At 35.9% G+C, this 27,641-nt stretch overlaps 1 protein-coding gene across 3 annotated transcripts in view; it reads right to left on the reverse strand.

Annotated features, from left to right (window-relative positions):
• Positions 1 to 27,641, reverse strand: part of UVRAG (UV radiation resistance associated) — a 281,364-nt gene that overhangs the window by 189,819 nt on the left and 63,904 nt on the right. For all 3 annotated transcript variants that reach the window (XM_069470994.1, XM_069470993.1, XM_069470992.1), the window contains one exon: positions 13,417 to 13,502. In XM_069470994.1, the coding sequence (XP_069327095.1) occupies positions 13,417 to 13,502 (86 nt within the window). The remainder of the gene's footprint in view (positions 1 to 13,416; positions 13,503 to 27,641) is intronic.

The raw sequence follows: 27,641 nt of genomic DNA on the forward strand, positions 1-27,641 counted from the left end.
AATTCCTCCACTTGAGATGAAGAAAGGCTACTGAAACTCTGCATGACTAACCACCTGAATACCTTGGGACCAAGGTGCTCAACTTTTCCAAGTTTTGGTTTGCTCACGAGTAAAACAGAATTGTAAAAGTAGCATAACTGGGGGAAAGGCGGTAAATGGGCAACGTATGTAACCTGCAATTCTGTATTCCCCATAACAATAAGATGAAACAAAAAAAAAAAAAAAGTAGCATAACTATTGTGAATATCACAACAAGATGTATGCTAAATTTCTGGCATTTAAGTGAAATAGCATTAATAACATTAATGCATTTAAGTGAGAATTTTAGATACTCAAGTCTTACTTTCCTTCTCTATCCCCTCTGTAGGCCTTTGTAGAAAAGGAAGGGATTCTGACTTACTTTTAGAACACAAAATATTTAGACATTAACATCTCAGTGAATGAAAGACCCCTTTGCTTGCCGTATCTGTTAATCTGTCCTACTAGAGTATAAATCCCTAAGGTAATAATCTGGCTTGTCATTTTAATAGAATATTTCCAGTCACAAAGAATCAACTGTAGAATTAAGGTTATTATGAAGTCCACTCTCAACAGATAAACATGTGAAGTCTCAGATTCTTCAAAGGACAAATATCCTACTTTTAGAACAAAGGTTACTCCAAGGGCCAGGTGATATCTTGATGAGCATAATGTATTAATTCTCCTAAAATCTTTGATAAGTTCTCTTAATAAAACAGCATGTAAAAATCAAGTTATGGGTGGGGTAGGTGTTTAATGGCAACTGGTTATTTATATTGGCAGAGACATCAGGGTGAAATCACTAAACTCTGGAAAGCTGCCTTGGAACATGCCTGGCACCAGTGAGAATGTAGAGTTACAAGGCAGCAATGAAGAGTGTGATGGTAAAGCCTTAATTTGCAGTGACATCTTAAACAAAGCAGTCTTAGTAAGGTAACCTTGTGAATTCAAGCCAGAATTGAAGGACAGGGACAGAGACAGAGAACATCTCTTGGGCATAAAACTACATATACATAACTGCCCTCAAAGAATGCTCTTTACTTCTTTATTCTGATTTTATTCTTCACTCACCATTTCAAAAACATTTGAAAACTGAATTTTCCTCTAAGCCAGGAGCTTCGAATATTGTTTTGGGTAGAGGTCAATTTAATTTACCCATTATGTTCCAACTCTCTACTAAACATTCAGTAAACTAGGGAAACTGAACTTAGCAGTATGAATAGCCGTAAAGACTATGAGATCTATCAGTAAGCACTGACTACTGATTCACTCATATAATAAACTGGAGTTCGTTTAATATTCTGTTTTAGCTCACACAAAGAAGGTATTACAATTTCAGTATCAGAAAGCATCCTGTCCAAAAAGAGTTTGTAATATACGAGTATTTCTAACTGAAATACTAGAGTGGTTTCTGGGCTTAATTAGAAAATATGCTATAAATTATTGACATGATTAAGAGTTACTGCATGCATTGCTTTGGCAATAATTTTTAAAATCTAGAGGAAATACATGGTTTCCTACTAAAAAAACAAATTGCCAACAATAAAACAAGGAAAAATAGGAAAAAAATGGATAGAGCAAGTACCAATACAGGGATTAGAATGGTAAGATTTACCATCATAAAAAGCACCTGAACTGGATGATTTAACACCTCAGTTCTAACAAACCTTTAAAAAACTAAAAATTCCCCAAATTATTTCATGTGTTTGAGATGGCAATGATGCTAATAGCTGATACATGATTCAGGCACTGTACTAAGCCCTTTACATTAATTCATTTAATCCTCCCAACAACCTGATGAGGCAGATCCTATTATTATCATCATTTTACAGATTAGAATCATAGAATAAGACAGAAAGCTTCACAATCCAACTTTAAGATCTTAGGAGAGATGGTTACTTAACCCTCTTCCCCCAAAGCACAACAACTACTGCTACAACAAATATGCACTAATCTCACGTAATGATCAAAAGAATAATCTATAATTAATCAGTAATACAATAAGAGGAAATCTAAATCCTTTATTACAATTATACATTAAAGGAAGAAAAATATAATATTAATAAATGTGGAAAGGCATTTCAAAAAATTCAGCATCCATTCCTAGTAAAAAGCATTAAGAGGAAGAATTATTTAAAATATTTTTCAAAATTAACAGAAAATACTCTGAACAGCAAAACACTAATATTTTCAATTAAAATAAGAAAGTGGGATGTTCATTATACCTATTACTTTTCAACATTATTTTGAAAGTTCTAGAAGTTTAGTAAATGCAGTAAGACTAGAAAATTAATATAAACATTACAGAAGACAAGCATTTTACTGATGATTGATAATAAGGGTATGCAAAAAAAAAAAACCTTCCTTAAAAAAACAACAAGAAAAATAATTCGATATAATCACAGAATATAAGATCTTCTGAAAACTATAGTTTTTCCTTATAATGGCAATAAGCACACAGGAATGGAAATGGAAGACTTGTTTTATACAAAATAGTGTAAAAACTGTAACATACTTAAGGACAAATTTAATAGAAAGGCAATTAACCATATAAAGAAAACTACAAAATCTTACTGAAGGAATAAAATAAAATACGAACAAATGTAAAGACATACTATGTTCTTGGATGGGAATACTAATATAAAATGATAGCTCTCCCCAAATTAATATAAAATTCAAGTCATACAAAAATTTCCATTAAAATTCCAATAAGGTTGATGTTTTACAATAGGATAAAATAATCTTCAAGTTCACATAAAAGAAATAAGTTGTGAGAATAGCCAAAAATAGAATTAAAAAAAAAAAAGAGTAGTAAAAGGGGAACTTGCCTTACTTGATATTAGAACATACCAAAAAAACCACTGTAATTATATGAATCTGAAAGTAATAAAAGAATAGACAAAAAGATTAGAAAACAAAAGAGAATCCAGAAATAGGTCCCAGTGTATGCCACTTTTAATATATGACAAAGGTAGTATTTAAATTTAGTGGGAAAAGGAAAGTGCTGGCACACTGAATACAACTGTGAAGAAAATTAATCTCTACTTCACCAGATATGGAATAGCTATAAAATATATTTAAGAATAAGTTCCAAATTGCATTAAATTTAATTTAAAAAGTAGAATAATATAAATCTTAAAGATGACTTAGAAAATATTGGTAGGAGCATGGTATAGGAGAATTATACAATATAACACATAAACTTTTTGTATAAGGTATAGTAAGTTAAGAAGTAATTGGGAAAAAATACAAAGGACTCTTAAAAATTTATGAGAAAAATGCAAGCAAGTCAATTTTTAAAAAATAGGTAGAGTATACAAATAGGCAAATTCACAGAAGAATACACTAAATAGCTAACAAACTCAAGAAAAGATGTTAAATTCCACTTGCAGCTCAAACTAAGAATTTGTACCAGACTAATAAAAATGAAAACAACACTGAAGTGTTATTTACATTCATCAGATTAGTAAAAATCACAAAAAATAATGATGCTTATTGCCAATAGGGATTCAGGGTAAAGAGTAAGGCCATATATTATTTATGCCCTTTGTGAAAACAATCTGGTATCTCTGAAAATTAAAACTACATATACCCTTTGACTCAGAAATCCCACTCTTGGGAATTTAATCCATGGAAATAAAATCATCATAAAAATAAGGGTGTATATATATATATATATACACACACACACACACACACACACATATATACATATACACATACATAATTACTACAGTATTGTTCATACTTTCAAAACAAACAAACATAAAAAACCAGAGTCAGAGTTAATATTAAATGCCTATCAACAGGGTAACAGCTGAATAAATATGGTATAGCCTCACCATAGACTATTAAGCCATTAAAAGAGTGAATTGGAGTGATTTGTACATGGAATGTTGAACAAGAAAAACAAGATATAGAGTCACATATAAAAGATCGACTCCAATTCTATAAAACAATAATTAAAACCATATTTATATATTAATAATTATACTTTTAACATAAAGTCATATACTAAAAGCATATATTAAACTATAAATGTAAATAGCCATATATAAAACCATACATATATATAAAAATCATATCTATGACATATACATAAAGACCATGGGAAAAATACAGATGGATAGAGTTCAGATTGTTAACATGGGTGAATGAGTGACATGGGGTCGTATGGACACATGTTCTGTGTTTGGGTGGTTTTTGGCAGAGGAATGGGGGAGACTGGTTTAAGGAAGAAGGCAAGCCAAAAAAGTAAAAGAGTTCACCTTAAGAAAGATGAAAGGGTTTTAGAAAGGTTATCTTTTTTTCTTCCCCCATTTATTTGCATATATTCATGGGGTACACATGCAATTTTGCTACATTGATATATTACATTGTGCTGAAGTCAGGGCCTTCGGTGCATATGTCACTGAAGCAACACACATTGTACCCACCAAGCAACCTCTCGTCATTTACCTTCCACCCCTCCAAGTCTCCACTGTCCATCATTCCGCACTCTGCTTCCATGTGAACACATTATTTAGCTCCCACTTATAAGTGAGAACATGTGGTATTTGTCCTTCCGTGTCAGAGTTGTTTCACTTAAGATAATGGCCTCCAGTTCTACCCATGCCAGATGGATTCACCTAAATTTACTCTGGTATTTTGTTTAAATCCTAGTTTTGTAAAAATGTGTGTGTGTTTATGTGTATGTATACATACATAAATGTATCTATATTATATGTAGAGAGAGACAGATGAATAAATAAGAATAAAATGTGCTACTGCACATAAATACAAATTTTGTTTAACCAAAACTTATATTAAATACCAAAACTACCTTATTTTAAACTTTGATTGAAATCCTTTTTAAAATAAAATACCTAGGAATGTATTTAACGAAGGAAGTGAAAGATCTCTACAAGGAAAACTACAAAACATTGATGAAAGAAATTGTAGATGACACAAACAAATGGAAAAATGTTCCATGCTCATGGATCAGCAGAATTAATACCATTAAAATGACAACACTGCCTAAAGTAATTTACAGGTTCAATACAATCCCTATCAAAATACTAATGTAATTTTTCTAAAGTTCATATGGAACCAAAAAAAGAACCCAAATAGCCAAAGCAATCTTGAACAGAACTAACAAAACTGGAGGCATCACATTGCTTAACTTCAAATTATACTACTAGGCTATGGTTACCAAAAGAGCATGGTTCTGGTAAATAGAGACAGATCAATGGAACAGAAGAAAGCACTCAGAAATAAAGCCACATACTTATAGCCAATTGATTTTGACAAACTCAACAAGAACATACATTAGGGAAAGGACATCCTTTCAATAAACAATGCTGGGAAAACTGGATTGCCACATGCAGAAGAATGAAACTGGTAGACCCCTCTCTCTTACCATATACAAAAATCAATGCAAGATGGATTAAAGACTTGAATATAAGACCTGAAACTACAAAAATACTAGAAGAAAACCTAGGGAAAACTCTTCTGGACATTGTCTAGGCAAAAAACTAATAACTAAGACCTCAAAAGCAAAGGGAACAAAAATGAAATTAAACAAATAGAACTTAATTAACTACAAAGCTTCTGCACAGCAAAAGAAATAATCAACAGAGTAAACAGACAACCTACAGAATGAGAGAAAATATTCGCAAACTATATATCAGACAGGGGGCTAATATCCAGACTATACAAGGAACTCAAACAATTAAATAACAACAAAAGAACCCAATTAACCCCATTAAAAAGTGAGTTAAGGACATGAACCAACATCTTTCAAAAGAAGACAAATGCCAACAAATGAGAGCATTTTTAGCTCCCACTTGTAAGTAAGAACACACAGTATTTGTCTTTCTGTGTCTGAGGTGTTTCACTTAAGATAATGGCCTCCAGTTCCATCCATGCTGATGCAAAAGACATGATTTCATTCTTTTTTACAGCCAAATAATATTCCATTGTGTATATATACCACATTTTCTTTATCCAGTCCTCTGTTAATGGACACCTAGGTTGACTCCATACCTTTGCTATTGTGAATAGTGCTGCAATAAAAACGTGGACAAAAAAATGTTCAATATCACTAATCAGAGAAATGCAAATTAAAACCAAATTGAGATATCATCTTATACCAATCAGAATGGCTACTAGTAAAAAGACAAAAATAACAGATGTTGGCAAGGATGTGAGAAAAGGGAACTCTTATACAGTGTTGGTAGGAATATAAATTAGCACAACCTCTATGAAAAACAGTATCGAAATTTCTCAAACTACTAAAAATAGAACTACCATATGATAAAGCAATCCCACTTCTGGTTATCTACCCAAGGGAAAATAAAACAATATATAAAAAGGACACTTGTACTCATACATTTATTGCACTACTAGTGAGACAGAACAATATAAGAATCCAAACATAGTGACCATAAAGGTAGGTCAGTAGCTAAATGATTTATCACTCGGCTATATTCCAGAATCAAAGAGCATATAACAAATACAGCAAATTATCAGCTTTCACTTCTTGCTGTCAGTGTGTCTATCTCAATGGTAATCCTCTTAATTCCTCTCCTAACTTATTTAAAATGCAAACAAGGCCGGGCGCGGTGGCTCACGCCTGTAATCCTAGCACTCTGGGAGGCCGAGGCGGGTGGATCGCTCGAGGTCAGGAGTTCGAGACCAGCCTGAGCAAGAGTGAGACCCCGTCTCTACTAAAAATAGAAAGAAATTATATGGACAACTAAAAATATATATATACAAAAAATTAGCCGGGCATGGTGGCGCATGCCTGTAGTCCCAGCTAGTCGGGAGGCTGAGGCAGTAGGATCGCTTAAGCCCAGGAGTTTGAGGTTGCTGTGAGCTAGACTGACGCCACGGCACTCACTCTAGCCCGGGCAACAGAGTGAGACTCTGTCTCAAAAAAAAAAATAAAAATAAAAATAAAAAAAAATAAAATAAAATAAAATGCAAACAAAGAAACTGGGCAAGAGCCTAGTCTCTACTATGAAAAGAAAACTATAGGAATTTTAGTACAAAAACTTTGTGACATCTTCTGCTTACAGCTGGGTTCTTAGCTGTATTCTATAGAGTTGCAATTACCACTTAGAGAAAGCTCATTAAGTGGGGAGGAAAGAAAACTCTTCCTGCAACCTAAAAGTTGGTTATCACATCCATAATTTAAAGATTATAGTTATGCCCTTATACTTTTCATCCCATCTGTTTTCTAAACATTACCCTAAGAATAATTTGTGAGTATTTTCCTTCTAAAATTGAATTTTTATAGGTCAAAGTATTTTCTATTAAAGCAGGAAAAGGAAAATTTGCTTCTAAAGAGCCAAATAAAGATCTTCCAGAAAAACCCACATAAAGAGTAGGATTAAAAGTCCCAAAATCCTGAAAATCTCACTACATGTTGTGTGGAGGGCAGCGGCAGAAGGAAAGAAGCAGCTGAAGGTTCACAGATCTGATTGCATTTTCAACACTTTTTTGATACTAACCTTAAAAATGTTTTTTAACCCTCATTTTACCAGATCCAAACCAACTGGAATAACAAAACCTTAGTCCTCTGTAACCTGAAGAAACCAATAAGGAATAACAAAACCCTAGTTCTCTATAACCTGAACAATAGTTCAATTTGATCAAGAAAAATAACATTTATTACCTGCTTGATATATATCATACGCACTGTGATAGGGCTAATACAAAGGTCAATAAAACAAGTTCCTTGTCTGAAGGAATTCTCAGGTTGGGGGTGTTGAGAGGAAGGGAGGGAGAAACAGACAATGAAGAACTGATTATAACACCTTACGTCCTCCATAAATGATATCTATTAATTAATTACATAGATAGCAGGTGGAAAGACTTGAAATAAAGACAATAGTCCCTATGAAAGTGTTTTGAACAATGTCCTTTGAACGCCACATTAAGAAGTGTGAAACTTTATCCAGTACATGACAGCTCAAAGATTTCCAAGCCTGATTAGTGGCAAAATTGATATATCTTTTGAAACATCACTCTGGCAGCAGTATGGCAGATGAATTGTATTAAAGCAGTATAAATGATTATAAGGCTGGTTTAAGGTATAGATATGGATATAGATATAGATATATACTGGTTAAGAAGATAGGCTCTGGAGCTAGACTGCCTGGGTTTGACACTAGTAGAAAGACCTTGGGTAAACTACTTAACTGCTTTGTGCCTCAATTTCTTCATCTGTAAATAAGAATAGGAACAATTCTTACCACATAGGTTTTTTTTAAGAATTAAAAGAGTTAATTACTGTAAAGCACTAAGAATGGCTCCTGGTACAAACTAAGTGCTCAATAAATAGCAGCTATTAATTGCATGAAAGAAAAACTAGAAGTAGGGAGACTAGCTAGGAGGTCAGGAAATAGTCCAGGAAAATAGAGATAAGAACAGAGAAGGGTAGATGGATGAGACACTTTACCAAAGAATCAATAGGACTTATAGCCAATTATATATATCACAGAGGAAAGAAGAATGAGAGAAACCAAAATGATTATCAGCTTGGGAGACTGGGATGGTGATAATACCAATAGACAAACCAGGGAAATGAAAAGGAAGAAGAGGATTAAACTAATGAGTATGGCTCTGGACACGTTAGGGTTAAGGGTCCTCAAAGACAAGAAAGTATAAATGCCCAGTGGTCACTGGAAAATAAAGATTGGAAATCCAGAAGAGCAGTGGGAACTAGAGATACAGATTTGAGAGTTATTCACATGTAGATGTGTCAGTTGCAGCTGTGGTAACAGAAAAGAGTATGCAGGGAGAAAGAGTAATGCAGAAGAGTCCTAATAAGCACAAGAGTCAACGCAACTCCAACAATAACCAAGAATTGTTGCTAAGACAGAAAGAAAGAAGAAAATACAGCCATATAAAATAATCCCTTCATTCAACAAGCTCTTTATGTCATCAGGGAGAAAAATACACATACATGTTAAACATTTTTTTTATTATAACTATTTAGAATTAACAAAGGTAACTTAGAAAGCAGAGGTAGTATATACCAGCATGGCAAGAAGAGAAAGGGAAATTATGCTGAAAGTAGAAAAACTAGTAGTAACTAAAAAAGGAACACTGGTTTAGAGGAGAAAGCTAAGTCCAAGATGGGGGACGTAAAGGGGAAGAAGAAAACTATATTTACTGCATGTCTATACCAATAACTGTCCTAGGATCTTTCAAATATTTTATCTTATTTAATTCTCACAATATTCCTAAAAGTATGACACAAATACTACCCTCACTTTACAAAAGTCGGCTGAAGCATACAAAAGTTCAGTAAATGGCCCAAAGTCTTACATTCAGTCTACCTGCATATGGCAGTTTCCGCATTGGAACCTAGGTGGAGGACCAAAGCCCTTGATTTTTCCACTGTACTTCCACTTATTAAACTGGGGAAAACAGGACAATTTAAAGGGGGAAGGGGAAAAAATCTATACCAGAAGAAATCCAGAATTATTATCACTTATCTCACCATAACAGAGGTACCTCTTTTATGAAGTATGAAAGGAAAAATTAAAAAACGAGTTTTATGACATCAAAAATAATCTTTTATTCTCAGAGAATAGGTAGGATTAGGGATGACTCCTTGCTTGCAGTCTCATCCCTCAGGACTATTCCACACTGTCACCATGGTTAGAATTCTAAATTGCAAACCTGACCATGTCACTCCTCTTCTCTTTATAATCTCTCAATAACTTCCTATCGCCGATAAGGTAAAAAAAAACAAAAAAACAATGGAATCTAAAGGAAAAAGCCTATTTAGAAATCTATCTAATAAGCCTTTATTCCTTAACCTAGAATAAATAATAGCAGAGGCTTTTAAAAGTTAACCTCTAAAAACAAATGTTCACTTATAATTTATAACACTGCTTCATACTCCATTAAAGTCTCCTACTTTTCTCACCCCAAAACTGTAAAATAAAATAAAATTTCAAATGCCAGTTAAAGAACAACATTGACACCTTGTGGTGAACATCCTAAAGTATCAAATACAACAATGAGTAAAGTGACTCATAATTACATGTCTGTTTACCTAAAAACAAACCCTTAATCCAGGGATTTCCAAGGGTTAAGAAGCAAAAGTTCAATTATCATCACATATTAAATGTAAATTGGGAAGAGCTGCTAATACGTTGGCACCACTGAAATCAGCCTACATTCTTAACTATCGGCCAAGGTATCTGAGTAAAATCCCAAGTCACTGTTTTCCTATAAAACAGTACAACACATCCATCTGAAGGAGCTTTAACACCCTGGTTTTAGGTGCTCCAAAGTCCTTGCCTTAGTCAAGATTTCCTATTTTTCTGTGACACTCCCACACAAAAAGTAGAGGAAATATATGCATGCTAGTGGCACAACAGTACAATGAAAGTTACTAACTATAATATACTCTCAAAAAACAGAATCAGGAGACCTGGGTTCTAATTCTGACTCCAAGCAGCACTGAGAATTTTATAGAGTTAAGTGATCATAAAGAATTCAGACTGTGGTGTTTTTACTTAAAATGACAGATCAAGTAGCAGCAATTTTATAACCAAAAATGTGGGCTGGCACAGTGGCTCATGCCTTGTAATCCCAGCACTCTGGGAGGCCCAGGTGGGAGATCTGTTGAGCTCAGGAGTTCAAGACCAGCCTGGGCAAGAGCAAAACCAGCCTGAGCAAGAGGCGAGATCCAACCTCTACTAAAAATAGAAAAACTAGCCAGGCACCGTGGCGCATGCGCCCAGTAGTCCCCGCGACTCAGCATTTTGGGAGGTTGACACAAGAGCATTGCTTGAGCCCAGGAGTTTGAGGTTGCAGTGAGCTATAAAGATGCCACTGCACTCTAGCCTGGGTGACAGAATGAGACTGTCTCAGAGAAAAAAAAAGAAAGAAAGAAAAGAAAATGAAAAAGCAGTCCACCAACTGGGAGAAAACATTTGCAAAACACCAGACAAAGGACTATGTCTGGAATATATAAAGAACTCTTATAAATCAGTAACAGAATGACAACCCAACTAAAAATAGACAAAAGAGTGAAATAAACACTAAATTAAATTTAAAAAGACAAAAAGCATCAGGAAAAGAAAAGGTGTATTTTAAAGAATTATTCCACCCAGGGACAATGTTGCCCGAGTTAGAGAAGAAACTATGAACAGATTAACGTGACAGGCACAAAATTAAGTTTCCCAGCAGCACTTCACATATCTCACGGCAAACACTGGGAAAAGAGGATCATTTAATAGAGCAGATGATGGGTACTCTTTACTAATGTATGCGAGAACTACCACAGAAAGTTCCATTTTACTCATTAACTCTGATAAGTACAATTTAAAGTTTCCAGTTTCAGAGTAACTCCTTGAGTTCAGGTAATTTGGATGATAAACACTCGATCTGGTTCAGGAAAGGTATATCTGTGTTATTAGCTATAAATGAATTATACAGTGGTGATGGGGAGACCACTGTTAATGAACCAGTTTGAATTACTGACAAACCTGAGAAACCTGGAAGGTATCCTAGATATTAAACTCCCAAGAGCCAAATCATCATAAGATCAATGTTAAATAATTGAGCAACTACCGAATTAGCTTAATAATTTTGCATTTATGTAGGGCACTGTTTTTCAGAAAATTTTCTCTGTCATTATGTCATATGTACCTTATAACCACCAGTTTAGGACCATGAGACTATCACAAAAGGATCTACAAAATGTGCTTGTCAGAAAACGTTGAAAACAACCTCTAGTATGGCTCGTAACTTGCTGTGTGCCTTCAGACAGATAAATCATTAATGCCCCTGGCCTCAGCTTCTACACTTAAGACAAAGGCTATTATATTATCCCTGATGTATGAACACAAAAAACTTGTAAGAATAAGATAATAGATGTGAAGATGCTTATTAATTACACAAATTTGTAACAACACTGCTTAAACTTTTTAGGAGAATCAGAGAGGTTAAATGAATTAGGATAAATCAGGGAGAAGGCAGCATCAGATCAATCAAAGCATTTTCTATCACACATGTTGCTTCACAAGATCCAACAGTCTTTCTTCAGTTCCTGTTCTGTATTATCACAGAGCTTTCGACGCCCCTTGAAACTACCCTCTTTTAGCTTCTATGATGCTACACTACCCCCAAATTCTATTCTCCTTATCATTTTTTAAAAAGTCTACTGGTTTCTCTAATAAGATGACACAATCTCATCCTTAGAGAATATCTCTAAAATTATTGTATCTATACTCTCTTTTTATTGAGGGAAACAGAGGTCTAGAAATATTAGTGGCTTACTCACATTTCAAACTATTTCTGGACATACTTCTTTTCAATATTTAAAACTCAATGTATCCCAAACTGAATAGGCTTAAAAATATTTTGACAACTTCCGCTTTCTATCTCTACCCTCTAATTACTAAATCCTCTCTGTTCTGTTACACATCCTAAGCAGTCAAGGTGAAGGCATCTCTCAGATAAGAATCAAAAGTCATAAAATGTATGTGGTTGCTTTAGTCAAAATCATTGCTTCTTAAAAGCAATTTACACAGTCTATGTGACCAAACTCTGTATCACCATGTATTTAATATAATAAATCTCAAGTTTCACAAAGGAAAGGCCAATTTTATAATGTTTATAAAATAACCATTTCTCCTAGCATCCTTCTGGACTCTTCCTCTAGTAGATATATAGAGGATGATATCTGAAATTTATGCACGTGTCACGTAAACATTAGGAAATACTGCTAAAATCTAATTTCAGTGAACAATCTGTCTGAGTAGGGTGACCACAGGTTGAGTGTAACTGTTTATTTTGCATTACATTTACTTTAGTAGCTTGCCCCCTGGGAAAATGTCCTTGATGATCTAGCACATTTCAAATGAAAGCCAAATTTTCAAATGTTTCAAAATTAAGCACAGACATTATGAAAATACAGAGCTGAGGCATTTAAGACTCTGAGCATTACATTCCTGCAAAGCTTTTTTGGCTTGCCAAACATGATTCTTTTAAGACGAAGAGCAGGTTAAAACTCTAAGCCATGTTTGGGGTTGTTGGAGGGCTTTTCTAGTAATGCTGTGGTTGTTAAGATTTTGATAAGTCTAAATTTTTCTGGTTGGTGTCCTACAGAGTACAGAAGACCAGAAAATAGCTCATGTCCCTGTTTTAAGATCACTGGCTTCCAAACACTGTCTCCCACTGTCCAGAGAAAGGAAATGGCTTCCCAACAACTTTGTAAAAGTGATAAACTTGAATCACTGTAACTACAAAATTTATGAAGCTTGCACTAAAAAACGCTAAGCCTGAATAACAACTTCTAAAGCTCCCACACATTTTCTCACATTGAAATGTCACAAACTCAAAATGAGGAAGATTCTTTAGAATTCAGGAGGACTCTAAGAAGTTTCTTACCGTAGCAAAGAGAAGACATCATAAGAATTACGAACACAGTTCTGGTCCACATGAAGAAGAATGTTCTTCTGAGCATTTGAATAACCCTGAAAGACATTAATCAATAAATTCATCAAAACTAAACAAAATCTGTGCACAAATTAATCATGCTTGTCTTTTTAAAAATATGACTTATGAACACCCAAGTAAATTTAAAATTTTAGAGATTCCAAAAAGTTAAGTATAATTTCCATACAAATGAAGTCTAATCCTTTCAGGCAAGTGAATTTAAATGAATTTCTTCTCACAGTATCCCACAGAAACAATGTTTCACATTATAAATTGTGTTGATCTTCCCAAAGAAGCTCCAGAAGTTTTTTTTAACATATTATGTGACTGAAGAAGAGTATTAAAAATAATATTTCAATTATGCTTAGCCACCATATGTAATGTTTTTATGGGGGAAAAGGGCATGCCAAGTGCTGATTAGAAAATAAGAAAAAATATTTCCACTGAGTGGTACAAGGAAGCAAGGGCAGTTTCTAAAGAGAACATAGCACAATTCCACAAGAAGAACAGAATAGATATGTCTACCATTTAAGAAAGAAACAGTACACAGTAATTTAGAAAAAAAGACTCTGAACTGAAACCACCAGGACTCCAATTTAAGCCCTTAACACACCAGCTCTGTAATCTTAAGTAAGGCACCTAAGCTCTCTTAGTTTAACATTGGTTTCTTCACCTGTAATATGGAGATGATAATAGCATCTGCCTGACAAATTGTTGTGGGAATTAAAAGAGTTAATATTTATAAAATGAAAGGTATGTAATAAGCACCATGTAAGTGTTTGCTATAATGCTGGTATAAGCATTAAAAGTTATGTTGCTACAGACATTAAATGGACATTAGGTTGAACAAATTTATGCTAATAAATTTGACAAAGATTAATAAGACAAATTCCTTAAAAAAATACAAAGTGCCAAAACTGACACACTATGAAACAACAATATCTAAATAGCCCTGCATCTACTTTTTTAGTGAATAAGCAATTGAAAATCTTCCCCCCCACACAAAAATTCTTTATGTCCAAATGAATTCTATCAAACATTTAAGAAATACCAATTTTACACAAACTCCTTCAATTCCCAACTCATAAGATCAGCAATACTGACACCAACACTTGACAAAGGCATCTCTCTCTCTCTCTCTCACACACACACACACACACACACACACACGCACTCACTCACAAAGGCAATTACAGACCAACATCCTTCACGAATAGAGACACAAAAATCCTTAGCAAAATATTAACACATTGAAACAGCAATACATTTACAAGGATAAAACAATAATATGTCATTACTAACTGGATGTATCCTAAGAATGTCTGCTTGGTTTAGCACTTAAAAATGAATCAATCACACAAATACATGAAACAATTATTATAAATCTGTCTTGATGAGCATGTAATTATGAAGATGTAAACTGTGACAATAATAACATAAAGGTGGGTGAACACAACTATACAGAAGCAAAGTTTTTGTATGGTATTAAAACTAAGTTTGGCCGGACATGGTGGCTCCTGCCTGTAATCACATCACCTTCAAAGGCCAAGCCTAGAGGACTGCTTGAGGCCAGGAGCTTGAGACCAGCCTGAGCAAAAGCCAGACCTCGTCTCTACAAAAAATAGAAAAATTAGCAGGGCATGGTGGCACATGCCTGTAGTCCCAGCTACTAAGCATATTGGGAGGCTGAGGCTGGAGGATCGCTTGAGCCCGGGAGCCTGAGGTTGCAGTGAGCTATGATGATGGACAATGAAATATTACTCAGCCCAAAAAAAGAAATGAAGTACTGATACATATGACATGTGGATGCACTACAAAAACATTAGGTTAAATGAAAGAAGCCAGAAAAAAAGGTCACATGCTGTATGATTCCATTTATTTGAGATACCCAAAATAGGTAAATCCATAGAGATGGAAAACAGATTGATGTTTGTCAGGGGGCTGCAGGACAGCAAAATGGAGAATGACTGCTTAAGGGGTACAAAGTTTTCTTTTGGGATGATGAAAATGTTTTGCAACTTGACAGAGGTGGTAATTGTACAACATGTGAATGTGCCTAAGGCCACCAAATTGTACACTCCAAAATGGTTAATTTATGTTATGTGAATTTCACCTCAATTAGAAAAAAAGGGATGACTATGAAATAATCTATAATTTGAGAGCAGATGAGGAAAAAGAAGACAGAGATAAGAGACAGTCCTATAAATTAACAATATCCAAATAATAAAAGACTATAACTAGATTTAAGATTCTTAGGAGAAATGATTAATGATGTTCTACTTAGCTTTTCTTATTTTATGCAAAAAGCACCAAATATTTTTTCTATTAAAAATTCTCCCACACCCACTAACATACAACTAAAAACAACATATTATAACAGGGAAAGAGCATTGCAATTAAAAGCCAAGATCCTGGGAATTAATTCACTGTGCCTATCACATAAGTGAAGAAAATCATTAAACTCTTCTGGGCCTCAGTTTCCTTAACTATAAAATGAGATGAAACTACTACCAATAAAAACGATAATAAAAAATGATAGCAATACAAACAAGAATAATGTTTATGAGCATTTACAGTGTGTCATACAGTATTGTATTTTATGTGTCAATGTTAACCAAATGTTAATGTTAAATGTTAACATATTTAATACTCACAAAACTCTGCGAAATAGATACTATTATTATCCCCACTTTAAAGGTGAGGAAACTGAGACACAGAGAGGATTAAGCAGAAGAGCCAGGCAGTCTGGCTCCACAGCCCATGTTCTTAAGACCTGTGCTATACTTGATGATCTCTAAGACCTTTTCCAATTCCAAAATTCTGAGTCCATGTACATTTAAGGCAATTTAAGGACATTAAGCCCTTCTGTTTCAGCCATCACTTAGCAATTAACATTCTTCAAATATGCTAAGAGCCCAGTTCTGAATGACATCTTACTTCACCAGATGTTCAATCCCGACAGACCTCTGATGAAGGATTATAATTGGAAAGAAACGACTCATTTGTATCTGGTTATCTGTGTGAGATACTGCCAAGAGCCAAAGAGCCCAGAAGAGATTTACGTGTCACTCAAATTCTTCTGAAGCCAGGCCTAACAATTCTTTTTCAAGGAAGGGAATAGTCACTGGTCTGGGTAAGTGCCTATTAAACTATTCAGGGAAATAGATAATTTCAATTATCCAATGAGCAGGAGTAATTACAGGCAAGTCAGGTGTATTTCTAGATCAGTGGTCAGCAAAAACTTTTTCCATAAAGGGCTAGATAGTAAATATTTTAGGCTTTACGGGCCACATGTCATCCCTGTCGCACATTCTTCTTTGTTTTTTCTTTCAAATTCTTTAAAAATGTAAAAACCACTCTTAATTGTGGGCCATACAAACTACATGGATTGTAGTTTGCTTACCCTGTACTAGCTCACTGGATGAGTTACCTTTTAAAACACATTACTATACAGTGTGAGAGTTTTTAGCTACTACAACAGTCACAAGACTGTCCCTAACTCCATTAAAACTACAAAAGGTATCATAGAAATAACCCAATTGATAGGATAAATGATTATGAAGCAAACAGCACTACAATATACTTATTCATTTCAGCGTTTACTGAACACCTAATACATAGATGGTATTAGGCAATTGCTACTAACCATCCTCATAAAGTACACAACTCCAGTGATGGTTCCAAGTGAAGTAAATAACACAAAGGTGGCATAAGAAAGGTTAAAAAAAAAAAAAAAAGCCTGGGCATGATGGCTCCCTCCTATAATCCTAACACTCTGGGAGGCCAAGGTGAGAGGATTGTTTGAGCTCAGGAGACCAGCCTGAGCAAGAGCGAGACCCTGTCTCTACTAAAAACAGAAAAATTAGCCAGGTGTTGTAGCATGTACCTATAGTCCCAGCTACTCAGGAGGCTGAGGCAGGAGGAACGCATGAGCCTAGGAGTTTGAGGTTGCAGAGAGCTATGATGATGCCACTGCACTCTAGCCTGGGCAACTGGGCAGGACTCTGTCTCAAAAAAAAAAAAAAAAAAAAAAAAAAGCTACAGGAGTTGGGATGTGGTAAAGATTCCATCCAGCAGAGAAGCAGGAACATCAAAGGCTGCAGGGGTGGCAGTATTTGAGATGGATTAAGTAGTACTGAAAAGCTGAATGACAGTGAAGGAAAGTCCCACACAGGGTGAACACCTTTAGCCAAAGCATGACAGTGGGAAAACACAAGCTGCATTCAGAGAAAATTAAATAGTGGTCCAATTTATTTAGCTTCACTGATGTAGAAATTATTTGGAACCCTGGAGAGGGAAGTAGTGGGAGATACAGCTGAGTAAGTAGGCTGGGAGGGGTGCAGCACAGAAAGCCTTCAATACCGTGCTAAAAAGTGAAGACAACTTATGGGCAATACGGACTCATGAAAGGTTTCTGACAGTGTCGGGTAATGATCAGAGCCGCATTTAAGCAAGGTTACTCTGGTATTGACAAATGTGACGAACTGGCGGGGGAAGAATATACAAATACCAGCTAGGAAGCTATTATAAAAATCCACACATAACAAACATAATGAGAGCTCAGAATGCACCAATAGCAACAGTAATGAAAAACAACAGAGAAGGGAGAGGGAGAAGGAAGAAGAGGATAGGGAGAGAGGGGAAGGAGAAGGGAAGAGGAGAGATAAGCAGAGATAGAACCTAAAGTACTATACAAGTGACTGAATTTGGGCTGATGGAGAGAAGGAAATCAGGTCAGAGATTTGGAGACATGTAGCAAATGAAACTTTATTCTACACAACCTTTAAGCAAAAGAATAAAAAATGAAAGTATGCTTTAGCAAGATTAATCAGGCAACGTAAGATAGAGTAGATACAAAGAGACTGGAGAGTCCACAGGTCTGCCAGGAAACCACCGCAGTAACCCGGCCTTTGGACATGCAGGTCTGAGCCTGGGTAGTGGAAATGGAGATGGGAAAGTAGCCACGGTTACCAGAGTTATTTCAAAGAAAGACTCAAAAGAGTCTAGTGGCTGACTGAATACAATGGATAAAAGAAAGAAATCAAAACTATTAGGTTCGAGGCCTGGATAAATGAAAAAATAGTTAATAGAGACACGGAAAACTGGAAGGGAAAGTAAGCCTAGAGAGAAAAATGAAGAGTTCCATTTACAGTATAATAATTTGGAAATGATAGGTCTGCAGAAATGGTCAGAAACCACGGAGACACAGAGTACTAGAATTTTGAGTAACAAGCTATACTACTGATGACAACCAAGTAGTGTATTCCAATAGAATTTCTAACATCTGCTGCTGCAGAGTCTTCATTCACTCATTCAGTAAATATTTACTAAATTATTACTATATGCCAAACACAGTGCTAAGCACTAGGGATAAACTGGTAATGAAGACAGACATTGTCCCTGCCCTCACACAGTTTACAGTCTAGTAGGAAAGAGAGATGAACAAACCAGCAATCAGCATATAATAGGATACAGGTCAGTGATGAGGAAAATGTAATGCAAGGTGCTATGGGAACACAAAAAAGGGATATCTAAATCGGACTTACCTTCCTATATGGAAATGGGGTCTAAGCTAAAATGGACACAGATAAATTTTAGCATAAGAAAGTGTTAAAAAGGTGGGATGTTGAGAAATAAAGAACAGCAAGACCTTGCAAGCCATTAATTACTAAGGGCAAATACTACTGACATGATTTGAATAAAGGAGGAACATGATCAACATTTTAGAAAGATAAATATGGCTACAATGTCAGAACCAGGAAAGAAGTAAATATTAAGCAGCCACCATCAGTAGTGATTCAAAAATAGAGGATGGGGTTCAGGATGACTCTTGTTCTGACTTGAGAAAGTAGGTGGATAGTTCTAGCATTCACTCCATTAAGGAACACAACAGGAGGAAGTTTTGTGAGAGGAGAAGGGGAACGGAGCTCAGTTTGGAACATGTTAGAGAATACAAGTCTCTGAAACATCTAAGCAATTTGACGCATGTCTAGATATATGGAAATGTAGTGTGGAGATGTAGATTTATTTGGGAGGGATCTGAATCATCCAAATATAATGTGTTAATGAGAAAAAAAAAAAAAAGGCCCAGGTGAATCCTGAGAACAATAGCTTAAGGGTGCCACTGAAAGCTTTCCTCAGCTGGACCTGCCAGTGTCCCACATGTTATTCTTAAAGCCGTACGTGAGCTTTACAAATAGTCCTTCTACACAGTTAAGTAAAAAAAGAAATCATGACGGGCAAAGAAAAAATATAATAGCTCATCTTACTGCCTGACCACATTTTCAGATGCAATGAATATATATTTTGAAATACAATACATATTTGTATGACTACTCCTAAAATAGCTACCTGATGAATCAACAGACAGCCTGTGTTCCTATGTGTATGTGTTCATTTGGACATTAATACATTTTTAAGTGTCAGCCAAGTGTAAGCTGAGTAAAACTGTGCAAGTATCTCTGTTAAGCATAATCAAGCCTTGGACACCCCTTGGCTCTGAGATCTGATGAAGCCCAGATGCTGAGTTGTTAAGGAGTGAAGGTGAGACCTCTTCTTAGACACTGAACCTGAGTTGAATATGTATATTCCCTCAGATCTGGCCCAGGGTTTAAGAAAACAGAGGATGTTTTTCCTCTTCCTTAAAACAGTATGTAGCAGTGAGAAGTAAGAATAGTGTTATTAAGCAAAGGTATACGGATCCTGAAACTAAAATTCATTATTTTTAATTCAAATCCACAGGGACAAAGAGATTCTTGTTCACGCTTCAATGTTTTAAGCTATCCTCAGAAAATAATCACAATCAGTCCCACACTCAAGTATGAAGTGGACTAAGCGTCTTCAATGCTACTCCATGACAGGAGGACTGAAAGGGACCCTGCTGAAGTAGCCACTCCTTAAGTAAAAAGTCTACATTAGCACTGAGCAAAGTCTATGCTAAATCCTTAGACTATAAAAGTGAGTAAGACATAACCTCAGCCCTAAAGAAGCATATGCCCTAATAGAAGAAAGGATGTATACACAAATGAATGCAACTGTGAAAGAAGAGAGAAGTGGGAGAAGGAAGAGAAAGCAACAGTGAAAGCATGTTAACTAGCATTAGTACAGAGACTTAAGACAGCGTTGGGGGAGTCCCAGCTTTGTAGAACCGTTTAAACTGAAATTGGTTATGGGAAGGGGTCAAAAATGCCCTCATTACAAATCTAAAAAAGAATCGTAAAAACAAGTTTTCAAAATTTTAAGCTTTTTGAATCCCTGATGAGGACGAGTACAGAGCTTTGTTTCTGTTTACTCCTCAAGAATCTAAAACATCTATATGAAGAACCACATTTGGCTTTGAATTTTCCAGTATTAAAATTCTCAAAAGCTCAAAAATTGTGCTAAGAAGACAAGATCCTCCAAATTCATAACAGGAAACATGGCATTTTCCCAGATTATTCTCTGGCTTCAGTGAAGAGAGAGAATGGGGACCACACTGCAGAAGCAGGATTTATAAATACGAATTACAGGCTAAGATGATTTTCCAAACATCTGTCAAAAGTTAATTTGATCCAAAAAGCGGGGAGAAAAGACTCAGAGAGAAGCCAAATACAGTGACTAATGTATGGAACTTTTGTGGACTTCAGTGGGTTGATGGCCTCGTGGGCATTGCATGCCCACTCTGCAATAATACCCAGTCTGTAGAATAAAGCACTTTATACTGTTCAAAGCACTTGCCCATGTATTCTCTCATTTGATTCTCATAGCGTACAGCTAGTTGACATTTCTGGTTAAATGTAAAGATAGAGACTTGGTACTCTGACATGCTATATGAAGTGGGAAGAAATATAGAGAGATCCCATCCACGTGGCATAGTGGTTAAGAGAACAAGCCATAGGCTGGGTGTGGCGGTTCACACCTATAATATTATCACTTTGGGAGGCCAAAGTGGGAAGATCACTTGAGGCCAGAAGTTTGAGACCAGCCTAGACCACATACAAGACCCCATCTCTAAAAAAATTTAAAAATAAAAATTAGCCAGGCATAGTGGTACGTGTTAGTAGTCCCAGCTATTTAGGAGAGGCTGAGGTAGGAAGATAGCTTGAGCCCAGGAGTTTGAGGTTACAGTGAGCTCTGATCATGCCAGCCTGGGCAACAGAGCAAGACCCCGTCTCTTAAAAAACAAACAAACAAATAAACAAAAAACCCAAGCCTTCGAATGAGTCAGATCTTCAAATGAATCATGGATCTGCTACCTACTACTTATGTAATCTTGAGTCAGTTTAATGTTTCTTTCCAGGGTACTTTACTCATAAAATGATAATAACTACCTCATGGTTGTCACACAGATTAAATAAAAGCAAGTAAAGTATCTGGTATAGTGTCTGACACATAGCAGACACTCAGTAAATGAAAACTAGCAATGGCAGCTATTAAAAGCTCTATACCCACCTGGTATAATACATTTATAGGCAATCACACCAGCTCAAAATAGTTCAGAAACAAAATTTTACCCTAGATTTAAACTGGGCTTGGATACCTAGATGTTTTATAATAAAGCAAGCAGCTATTACAAACAGCCCCTGAGGGGTTCTCCAGTATTTGTTTCTTCTATTTTGTAATGGGGGAAGGGGTGGTGACGGGAAAGGAACACTGAATAGAATACACATGGGAACCAGCTATTTTTATGAGTTTCCAACTTTTCCTTGATAATATACTGAAAGACCTGGACAGAAATTATACCATATCCAGCTCTTTGTTGTTAAAATATAGGCTCTACTTGGGACACTTAATCCCCAGTTCTGAATGTTCTGCTTGTGTACTGTGTGGGACGTGCTTTGGAAACAAGTTAGTATCCCTTAATATGACTAGCAAGAGGAAATTGCCATTTTTTAAATTTCTCAGTTCTACAAAGTTAACCAAACAGTAATCTCTCATCTGGGTTTCAACATCTTCATCCTAAAAATAAAAAATATTACTGCTTGTCTAACTGCATTGCTATAAATTAAATAAGCTATCTCTAACAGTATGTGATCACAGTTAATGAAATTAAATGATGGCAGAAACCTCAAAAAGAAATTAAATGATGAAAATCATCTAGTCATCACCTCTTCATAGGTGATATGGTATAATGAAGAAAGTACATATCTGGAAAGAGATGTGTTCTGATCCTGGTTCTGGCCCTAACTCATCCTGTTATCCTGGCCATTCCTTAGTCTACAAGTACTTACCGTATAGCTATGAGATGCCTCCTACTGAGCTTGGTATTAGAGACACAAAGTTAAGATAAAATTTGTGCCCTCTAAAAAGAGAGAGATATATCATCCAAAAAATTATGATAAGCTGACGCAACTACCAACAGAAGTATGTCTAAAGGACTTCAGAGCAAAGAGCAAGGAGCAATTCACTGTATAAAAATGACTAAGTCACAGGGTGCAAGTCACTTTACCTCTCTATGACTCAATTTTCTTATAAAGCAAATAATGTTAATAATAGTTGCCCTATCTTTCTCCAAGATTGTTATAAGGATTAAAATTATTCATAGGTAAATCCATAAGAGTAAAGAGCTATAAAACTATGTACATATATATGCACACATGTAAAATAAGTATATGTAGATATACACACATATAATTATAGCTATATTTAAGTTATCATCTATAGCATAGAACTAACTTGTCCTGTCAAGTTCAACAGGTCTGTGAGCCTCAGTTTCTCCATCTATGAAATAATGATGTTGGGAGAGATAACTCTAATATCCCCTGTAGTATTATCCAGCTCAGTTTCTCCATGAAATAAGGATGTTGGGAGAGATAACTCTAGTATACCCTGGAGTATTATCCAGCTCAGTTTCTCCATGAAATAAGGATGTTGGGAGAGATAACTCTAGTATCCCCTGGAGTATTATCCAGCTCAGTTTCTCCATGAAATAAGGATGTTGGGAGAGATAACTCTAGTATCCCCTGGAGTATTATCCAGCTCAGTTTCTCCATGAAATAAGGATGTTGGGAGAGATAACTCTAATATCCCCTGTAGTATTATCCAGCTCAGTTTCTCCATGAAATAAGGATGTTGGGAGAGATAACTCTAGTATCCCCTGGAGTATTATCCAGCTAATTAGGATTTACTTACTTTCGAGATGAGAAACCCAAAACTAAGAGAGGTTAAGTAATTTGCTCAAGAAACATAGTACCGGAAGAAATCTGGGATTAGATTTCAGATTTTCTACTTTCCAAAAGCACCTTGACTTGAAAAATATAAAAGAAGAAAATTTCATTTGTATAGGCTCTCAAAACAGGTCCTGAAACTTGCTGTTTTTCCTAAATTTTCAATCTCAGCCTGACTATGTAGTTGAGATAATCAAGTTATATGGTTACTTTTGTGAAATCATCACCAAATTGCTATTTCAATCTCCTGAGAGTTTCTTTCATTCAAAAAAATTCTGTTTTTGACTTGGAGTCTATTCTTGCTCTAATTTTTTCCCATTAACATGAGAAAGCATTGCCATCTACTGGACTCTAAAGATACTGCTGTTATATTTTGTAGTCTGAAAAATGAATTACTAGTCTATTGCACTCTGTCAATAGCACAATAGTTAGAGTTATTATGCCAGTATGAGTTACATAAAAATAAATACCAAAAGTTGAGGCTGAGGGTAAAGTACGGTGGGAGAAATACCATCTCTTCAAGATTTTTAGTCTCAATTATTGCTATAATAATCCTAAACACAGTGAGCATTGACCTGTACTCATTAACAAAATTGTATCAAGCAACTACTACATACCAAGCACTGTGCTAGGGATACAATGCTAACACAATGGTAAGCATTAAAAATGTAATTCCTCTTACCATAGGGTTTAGAGCTATGGAAGTAGTAGTTCCCAGTAGTGCCTGAATTAAACCCACATAATCTGACTCCAAAACCCATATTTTTAACCACTAGGAGTATGCGTTCACTCAAAGTAGCTGTGAACAGTCCCCCAAAAAGAAGAGTGGTCACCAAAAGGAAACCTACTTCAGGGGTTTAGAAGGCTCAAGGCTTCTGCTTCTGCCCACTTCTTTGCATTTCTATTCCATTTCTGTTCCAGAGATGTTTACCTTGGTGTGTGTTTGTTTTAGCAAGATGTGACTCTTTAAATTTCTCTGATTTCATCAATCATTGCTTTTTGTTCGGAGCTGAGGAGGATCTCAAAGTGTACACTTACAATGCCATCTTGACTGAAAACCCTGCTTGTGGCTTTCTTTAGAAAGGCAATAACAAAAAACGCTTTTTAAGGTTCAGCCTATATGTCAGGTGTTCATTTGAAAGCTGGTAAACGGGCATGATAAGCTGGACTTAGAAATTGACAAAGCTCGTTAACTGAAAGACTATAAATTGTACCACTTATTATGATCATATATATTCAATAAACATTCATTATCCATCTGGTTTTGAATTCCAGCTCTGCTACTTAGTAGCTGTGTAATCGCAGGAAAGTTACTTAACTTCTCCAGGTCAGCTTCCCCTTCTATGAAAGGACAATCGTAAGGTTTAAATGAAGTCAACTATGTAGAGCATTTAAAATAGTTCCTGGTACATAAGTGCTCACTAAATATTAGCTATTTTAGTGTTAGAGGGAAACACTTATCTGCAACCCATGCTTCCACACAGGAGAAAAACAAAAAACATTCTACTCTACTTCCCAAAGGACAAGGTGATGAAAGGAAAATTTCCAGTTTCTCTGTGTCCTTCACTCATTCTTCCCCAGCACCAGCAGATAACTTATGTGATTGTTGAGCTTCAGAGATGGAACTGGGCATGACTGGCTCAGTTCTTTCTAGAATGGTTCCCTCCCATGAGAAATACCCTGTCTGAAGCACACATACAAATTCTGCTTTTGGCTTGAAGGATCAGGCTTTGTTTCTGTACGGAGAAGACCTCAGTTTCATTTGCTTTGTTATTTTGGGGGGAGGTTCAGTTTGAGAGCAAGCCCTTTAGGTCATAACAAGCTCTTTTAGCCACAGAAATTAAGCCACATTTGTCAATCAGATTCATTAGTAACAAAGCCAACATTCTGATCTCCATTTATCTATCACTTATCTTATTTCTGAACTTGCTCCAAACTTAGGAGGAGAAGAAAGGAGTACTGTTATTGGCCTACCCCAAACCTCAGCAACTACTCATATCTGGCTACAGGGTTCTTAAGGAATTAAATACAATAATACATGTAAAGCTCTGTATAAAACAATGTTTGATGCACAGTGATGCTCAACAGATATTGGCTATTAATATTATCACTATGTGCCAGACATTGTGCTAAATGGTGAGTTAATTACCAGTTTCAGGAGGAACTTCATGCTTCACGAGCGTTGGGATAGCTAACCCTATAAACGGGACATTACAAACAGCAGCAGTAGCTGTCCCACAGTTCCCTCATTAAATCATAAACATTTTTACTAAGCAAATACCACGTCCCAAGAACTACGGTAGGTACTGGGAATTCAATAGTACATATGGAAATCTGTCCTTAAAAAGCTTACAGACAAGAAAGGAAGAAAGATAAGCCTAGTTACAAGGTGGCATATCTTACATCAAAGCTATACACAGGAGGTTGATATACTATAGGAACTTAGAAGATAAGAGCTTTAAAATAAAGAAAGAAAAAAAGCCTATCAGAGTTTGAACTGAGTTTTAAAGAGGTCACCTTGAATAACTTCCATTTTGCTAAATCTAATGGACAATTTTCAATCCTTATCTTATTGGACCACTCTCTCCCCTTAAAAAACAAACAAAACCCCCAAATAAACCACCCCTTTCCCTGCAAAAAATAACTCTCTTTCTTTGATCTCTGAAATTCTACATGAAACTTTACTCTTTCTCTTTTCCTCTGATCACTCCTTCTCAGTCACTTTTTCCAATGCTTTTTCTCTATTCAGCCTCTAAAAGTTGGATGTCTTCAAGGCTTGGTTACTTAACACCTCTTATTCTTACTTTATTTGCCTGTTTCTGGTCTATCTTCTCCCTACTCATGATTTCAATGGTTCCATATCTGTATTTCTGACCCAGTTCTCTCCTCCGAACTCCAGATTCCTATATCCAAATGCCTACTTACCATCTACATAGGGATGTCTCAAAGGCATTGCAAACTCTGTATGATCAAATCTCACCCCACATCTGCCTCTACCAAACCTGGTCTTCCTCCAGTGGTCCTCAGTTTTCTTAGTGCCTGGCACCTTTATCCAACTAGTTACTTCAGCCAAGCCAGAAACTCAAAAGTCATCCTTGACACCTCCTTTTTTCTTATACCTTAAATTCAAACCACCACCAAGTCTTAATGATTTTATCTCCAAAAATTTTCTTAAATCTGTCTTCTCTCAGTTCTATTATAATCCTGCTTCAAAGTATTGCATCTGTTACCTGACATACTGCAAGATCCTCCCTACTATTCTCCCACATATATTTTTGCCTCTTCTATAATCAGTCCTTACTACAACCACAGTGCAATGATTAAAACACAAATCTGACTATATCACTGCTATGCTAAAAATCCTTCCACATAGTCCCCTGTTCTTAGGGTAAAATACTTTTAAAGGTTCTGCATGTGGTGGTCTCTGCCTAGCTCTCCAACGTCATCTGGTATCACTCTCCCTCATCACTCTGACCTTCCTTCCGTCCCTAAAACTCACCATGTTCCCTTCCACTTCACGGCCTTCCCACAAACAGATTAACCTCCTCTGCCTGAACTGCTCTCTCTATTCAGTCCCCACTCCCTTCACACAGTTCACTTCTATTCCTCAGCTGGAGTGTAGCTTTAAAAGTCACGCCCCCAAAACGACCTTTCTTGAGCCCCTAGAATAGCTTAGGTTCACATTATATGTTTTTATTGCACTTACTATCATTTGGGTTTACATGTTTATCTGTTGGATTACTTTATCAGTATGTCTCTTCCATACACTCCATGACAGCAGGAAAATATTCATTTGCTCACCACTATATTCTTAGCACTGGAGTACAGTGGCCGACATACAGCAGGTACTCAATAAAATGTTGAATGAATGGAGTACTCTAAGCAAAAGCATTTCAGACAACCAAGAATTATGAAGCAATATGATCACTAAGAGCAAATCATGTGTAGGCTTCAGAATTTGATAGGTAAAACACGACAACACAGTAGAAAGGGCATGGGTTTTAGAGGCAGGCAACCTGAAATCTCAGCTCA

The sequence above is a fragment of the Eulemur rufifrons genome, chromosome 6 (genome assembly GCF_041146395.1).
Source record: "Eulemur rufifrons isolate Redbay chromosome 6, OSU_ERuf_1, whole genome shotgun sequence".
Classification (NCBI taxonomy): Eukaryota; Metazoa; Chordata; class Mammalia; order Primates; family Lemuridae; genus Eulemur; species Eulemur rufifrons.